Below are 6,089 nucleotides of genomic sequence, written 5' to 3'. Positions count from 1 at the left end.
GAGCTCGATGACAGCCCTCCCTCCTCCCGGTGACCCACACGCGGGGACTGCGCTGGTGCGGGGTGGGAGGCCCTGAGGGCGCACTGGAGAACGGCCAGAGCCCGGCGTGAGGACAGTGGCGCCGTGCCTGCAGCCGGCTGCCGGGGCCCGCCGTGCCCTTGCATGCAGGCGTCTCATCGGGGCCTCCGGAGCCCAGGGCAGCGGGCGCTGGTGTGGCAGAGCGCTCTGGCCCCGCTCGGGGCCGCCCGCCCCGTTTCCGCGCCTCCCCGTGGGCGCGCGGGCTCCTCCCTGCTCTCCTCAGGCCTCGCCGTCGCCCCCACGCCGCCCCCACCGTGGGTCCCTTCCCAGCGGTCTGTGCGCGGCCTGACATCCCGTAGAGGAATTTGAAGTCACAGATAAATAAAATATCCAGACCGTCAGAGCCGATCAGAGCGTCGGTGCACCTAGAGCATGCTCTGTCCAGCCGCCGAGCGTCGGTGCATCTAGAGCATGCTCTGTCCAGCCGCCACGGCCCCCTTTCCCCGGATCTTGATGTCCCCCCACGCGCCCCTGTGACTGTGTCTGTTGCTGCTCTGGAGACAAGAAGTAAAACACAGGGAGGACCTGTGTTTTCGGGAGGCCTGGCGACGGGTGGGGTGCCAGGGAGAGGGAAGTGGGTGCGCCTGCAGATTTCCTGGGGCCCGTGGTCCGGCCTCACCCTCTCCTGTGCTTCCTCGTAGCTGGAGATGGAGCTGAAGATGCTGAAGTCCCAGGCAGGCCCGGCCGAGCAGAGCTTCCTGTTTTCCAGGGAGGAGGTGAGCTCGCTCAGGTACGTCTCGTCCCCAGGGCTGCCCCCGCCCCGGTGTCGTCTTCCCAAGTCACCTCCCATCCTCGCGGCTCACAGCCCCCCTGCCCTGTTGGGCCTTTGCTCAGCCACCTTCCTCGGGTGGTGCTGACAGCCAGGCCTCCCTCTGTCTCAGCAGGCGGCAGGCCACTCCTGTCCCGGCGCTGTCTGCAGGGACAAACCTACGGTCGTGCGTGTGTGACGACAGGCAGTGGGAAGTGCAGCAGGGGTGCCCGGGCAGGTCTGGGGGGGCTCCCGGGTGGGTGCCCGTGCGAAGGGCTGAGGGCGCATGGGAGGACGTGCTCGCCGGCGGCTGGGCCAGGCAGAGGCCAGACCTGCCGGCCCTGGTGAGGCTCGTGGCCGTGTTCCCGTGAGCAGCAGGAAGCCATCCAAGGTTTCAAAGCAGAGGAGTGACATCTGAGCCGGGTGGGGAGGCAGGAGGGGAGCTGCCAGCACCTGCTGAGCCTTGGCTGCGGGGTCAGCCTTCAAACTGTGGGCCGAGGGTCCTCCGGGCATCCCCTTCACAAGGCTTCCTGGTCCCCGCCGCACCGGGCGGCCTCCTGCCCCTGGCACCCCTTGCTCTGCTCCGCTCGCCGCCGTCCGTGTCTGAACGGTCAGCCCTGTCGTTCCTTGGGCCTCGGTTTCCCAGCATCGCATGCGGTGACTGCGGGGTCAGTGTCCTCCACACAGCTGAGGGCACCCTCGGCTTTCCCAGGAAGCCGCACGGGGTCCCCTGAGGACAGGTGTCCCGGGACGTGCGGCCCCACCGTCACCCCCTCACGGTCGGGAGGGCGACAGGGGCTCCAGGGGCCTCTCGAGTGAAAACGCAGGCAGCGCCCCCGCCTGGCCCTGCTCTCCTCTCACGGGTCCCGGAACACCTGCTCCTAAGGGGCCGGTGCAGAGGAAGGCCGTGAACCCGACGGCCTGCCGTCCGTCGCCCGCCCTTCGGCCTCCCCTGGAAGCCTGGCCGGCCAGGGGAGCCTGGGGCCCTGCCCACCGTGGGCGCCTGGGAGCCCATTCCTCCCGAGGATGGGGGTGAGGACAGGGTGGGCACGGCCGTGCCTTTGTCACGCGCACAGGTGGACCTGCCGTGCATAGGTTACGTGTGTGCTAAATACACGTATGTTATGTGTGTGATGCATTAAGTGTTTACGTGTGACATTTTAAAGCATCACTCTCTTAAGGAAGGAAACTGTGCGGAAAGTTCAGTAAAGATTTAAGTGGCAGCAGCTGAAGGGCTCTCTCAACTAGAGCAAGGCTGGGCTCTTGCTTCTGTGCTGGCGGCTCTGGGAGATCCCAAGTGCTGTCTGTGGGTTTAGCAGCTGCATAGACTTGCTCGTCCTGGAGACCGGCTCCTGCCTGTCCCGCCCTCCGGTGCCCTCACTGCCGCCTGGGGCCCCCCACCCCCCCACTCAGGCCCGTTCCAGTGCGCGGAGTCCCCCGCTTCAGGGGCTGGGGGGACCCTGGCCTTGGGGGCACTGGAGACGCCCCCTCCCCGCGAGGATGGCGCTGTGTGCTGGGCCCCGCCCCCTCCCCTTCCAGACTGCCAGGGGCTAGACTCCTGTTATTCTTCCTTTAGAAAACTTATTGAACAGATCCTTGCTGAGCACCCCTGCTCTGGGTCTCACACTGCCCTCGATCGGGAGAGAGCTCGATGACAGCCCTCCCTCCTCCCGGTGACCCACACGCGGGGACTGCGCTGGTGCGGGGTGGGAGGCCCTGAGGGCGCACTGGAGAACGGCCAGAGCCCGGCGTGAGGACAGTGGCGCCGTGCCTGCAGCCGGCTGCCGGGGCCCGCCGTGCCCTTGCATGCAGGCGTCTCATCGGGGCCTCCGGAGCCCAGGGCAGCGGGCGCTGGTGTGGCAGAGCGCTCTGGCCCCGCTCGGGGCCGCCCGCCCCGTTTCCGCGCCTCCCCGTGGGCGCGCGGGCTCCTCCCTGCTCTCCTCAGGCCTCGCCGTCGCCCCCACGCCGCCCCCACCGTGGGTCCCTTCCCAGCGGTCTGTGCGCGGCCTGACATCCCGTAGAGGAATTTGAAGTCACAGATAAATAAAATATGCAGACCGTCAGAGCCGATCAGAGCGTCGGTGCACCTAGAGCATGCTCTGTCCAGCCGCCGAGCGTCGGTGCACCTAGAGCATGCTCTGTCCAGCCGCCGAGCGTCGGTGCATCTAGAGCATGCTCTGTCCAGCCGCCACGGCCCCCTTTCCCCGGATCTTGATGTCCCCCCACGCGCCCCTGTGACTGTGTCTGTTGCTGCTCTGGAGACAAGAAGTAAAACACAGGGAGGACCTGTGTTTTCGGGAGGCCTGGCGACGGGTGGGGTGCCAGGGAGAGGGAAGTGGGTGCGCCTGCAGATTTCCTGGGGCCCGTGGTCCGGCCTCACCCTCTCCTGTGCTTCCTCGTAGCTGGAGATGGAGCTGAAGATGCTGAAGTCCCAGGCAGGCCCGGCCGAGCAGAGCTTCCTGTTTTCCAGGGAGGAGGTGAGCTCGCTCAGGTACGTCTCGTCCCCAGGGCTGCCCCCGCCCCGGTGTCGTCTTCCCAAGTCACCTCCCATCCTCGCGGCTCACAGCCCCCCTGCCCTGTTGGGCCTTTGCTCAGCCACCTTCCTCGGGTGGTGCTGACAGCCAGGCCTCCCTCTGTCTCAGCAGGCGGCAGGCCACTCCTGTCCCGGCGCTGTCTGCAGGGACAAACCTACGGTCGTGCGTGTGTGACGACAGGCAGTGGGAAGTGCAGCAGGGGTGCCCGGGCAGGTCTGGGGGGGCTCCCGGGTGGGTGCCCGTGCGAAGGGCTGAGGGCGCATGGGAGGACGTGCTCGCCGGCGGCTGGGCCAGGCAGAGGCCAGACCCGCCGGCCCTGGTGAGGCTCGTGGCCGTGTTCCCGTGAGCAGCAGGAAGCCATCCAAGGTTTCAAAGCAGAGGAGTGACATCTGAGCCGGGTGGGGAGGCAGGAGGGGAGCTGCCAGCACCTGCTGAGCCTTGGCTGCGGGGTCAGCCTTCAAACTGTGGGCCGAGGGTCCTCCGGGCATCCCCTTCACAAGGCTTCCTGGTCCCCGCCGCACCGGGCGGCCTCCTGCCCCTGGCACCCCTTGCTCTGCTCCGCTCGCCGCCGTCCGTGTCTGAACGGTCAGCCCTGTCGTTCCTTGGGCCTCGGTTTCCCAGCATCGCATGCGGTGACTGCGGGGTCAGTGTCCTCCACACAGCTGAGGGCACCCTCGGCTTTCCCAGGAAGCCGCACGGGGTCCCCTGAGGACAGGTGTCCCGGGACGTGCGGCCCCACCGTCACCCCCTCACGGTCGGGAGGGCGACAGGGGCTCCAGGGGCCTCTCGAGTGAAAACGCAGGCAGCGCCCCCGCCTGGCCCTGCTCTCCTCTCACGGGTCCCGGAACACCTGCTCCTAAGGGGCCGGTGCAGAGGAAGGCCGTGAACCCGACGGCCTGCCGTCCGTCGCCCGCCCTTCGGCCTCCCCTGGAAGCCTGGCCGGCCAGGGGAGCCTGGGGCCCTGCCCACCGTGGGCGCCTGGGAGCCCATTCCTCCCGAGGATGGGGGTGAGGACAGGGTGGGCACGGCCGTGCCTTTGTCACGCGCACAGGTGGACCTGCCGTGCATAGGTTACGTGTGTGCTAAATACACGTATGTTATGTGTGTGATGCATTAAGTGTTTACGTGTGACATTTTAAAGCATCACTCTCTTAAGGAAGGAAACTGTGCGGAAAGTTCAGTAAAGATTTAAGTGGCAGCAGCTGAAGGGCTCTCTCAACTAGAGCAAGGCTGGGCTCTTGCTTCTGTGCTGGCGGCTCTGGGAGATCCCAAGTGCTGTCTGTGGGTTTAGCAGCTGCATAGACTTGCTCGTCCTGGAGACCGGCTCCTGCCTGTCCCGCCCTCCGGTGCCCTCACTGCCGCCTGGGGCCCCCCACCCCCCCACTCAGGCCCGTTCCAGTGCGCGGAGTCCCCCGCTTCAGGGGCTGGGGGGACCCTGGCCTTGGGGGCACTGGAGACGCCCCCTCCCCGCGAGGATGGCGCTGTGTGCTGGGCCCCGCCCCCTCCCCTTCCAGACTGCCAGGGGCTAGACTCCTGTTATTCTTCCTTTAGAAAACTTATTGAACAGATCCTTGCTGAGCACCCCTGCTCTGGGTCTCACACTGCCCTCGATCGGGAGATGAGCCCCTGCCTCTGAGTGTCCGAGCATTCGGTTGGGTTCCGGGAGCGGGCACAGCCAGACACGGACGTGGCCACACGGTCACCCCCCGCGACCCAGGCCCTGAAGCCAAATGTGCCTCCGTGGACCTGGGCCTGGGCCTGTGGACCTCAGCGAGGGGTGCCCTTTGAAAGGCAGCCGCGGCCAGGGTGAGGCCCCCAGACCCTGGTGCTCCGGGCTGAGGGCAGCCCCCCGCTGCCCCTCCGCACCACGTGCGGCTCCATCAGGAAGCCCATTGGTTGGCCAGCAGGACCCCTCTGTCCGGGCTGCAGGCACGCCAGGAACCAAAGTTGGGCCCCTCCGCCCACCTGCTGCCCGGCTGCCAGCAGCCACGGTGTCCCCGCCTGGACTGTGCGGGGAGCCGGGGCCACGACCCCATCTCTCCACTCCTTGCACTGACCCTGCGGTGGGTGCGAGGGGCAGCCTCCCCACACTGGGCAGAGCCTCTGGGTCTGGGTCCTGGCCCGCCTCGTGCCTTCTCTCCGGGGGACTGAAGAGCCGTGTGCCGTCCGGCGTCCCGAAGTGTGACAGAGACGCGCTCTGGCGGCCCGGTCTGCGCCGCGTGCTCGACACCCGGTCGCCTTTCCTCTGGCCCCTCTCATCCCCACCTCTTGGGAGGCATCTGGAAGTGTTCGCTGCTCGTTCCTCTCTTCCTTTTCTGCTGCTGTTTTTCTCTGAAACTCCTACCTGCACGTTGACCTTTCTGAATTCTTTCCATCGTGAGAACACTTTTGATCCTACTTTCCATCTTTTGCTTCTACGTCCTGTAAAATTTTCTCAAATTTGTCAACCTGTTCTGTTTTGTTTCCTGTTGTACTGTTAGTTTCCTGAGACTTTTTTTGTATTGTTGCTGTTATTCTTTGAATATTCTTTTATATTTAAAATATGTTCACTGACTCTTTGATGTTAATCATGAGACTTTATGAAGCTTTTTTCTGTCCATACAGCCTGTTTCCTTTAAGTTGCTTTCTTTCTGTCACCATGGTGGTTTGGGCGTAGGTCTCCTATTGACGTCCTCCTCGAGGCCCTGGTGGTGCCAGCCATCTGCTCATGGGGGGGGGGGGGGGGGGGG

At 65.5% G+C, this 6,089-nt stretch overlaps 1 protein-coding gene across 1 annotated transcript in view; it reads left to right on the top strand.

Moving 5' to 3' along the window:
• LOC103072712 (mitotic spindle assembly checkpoint protein MAD1-like) overlaps nucleotides 1–6,089 on the top strand; it is a 147,565-nt gene that overhangs the window by 36,188 nt on the left and 105,288 nt on the right. The window contains exon 4 of the mRNA XM_007467089.1: nucleotides 720–808. Coding sequence (XP_007467151.1) covers nucleotides 720–808 — 89 coding nt within the window. The remainder of the gene's footprint in view (nucleotides 1–719; nucleotides 809–6,089) is intronic.

The sequence above is a fragment of the Lipotes vexillifer genome, unplaced genomic scaffold, assembly GCF_000442215.2.
Source record: "Lipotes vexillifer unplaced genomic scaffold, Lipotes_vexillifer_v1.1 scaffold1701, whole genome shotgun sequence".
Lineage (NCBI taxonomy): Eukaryota > Metazoa > Chordata > Mammalia > Artiodactyla > Lipotidae > Lipotes > Lipotes vexillifer.
The sequence above is the reverse complement of the archived record's forward strand: the minus strand, read 5'-3'. Positions and strand labels throughout refer to the sequence as shown.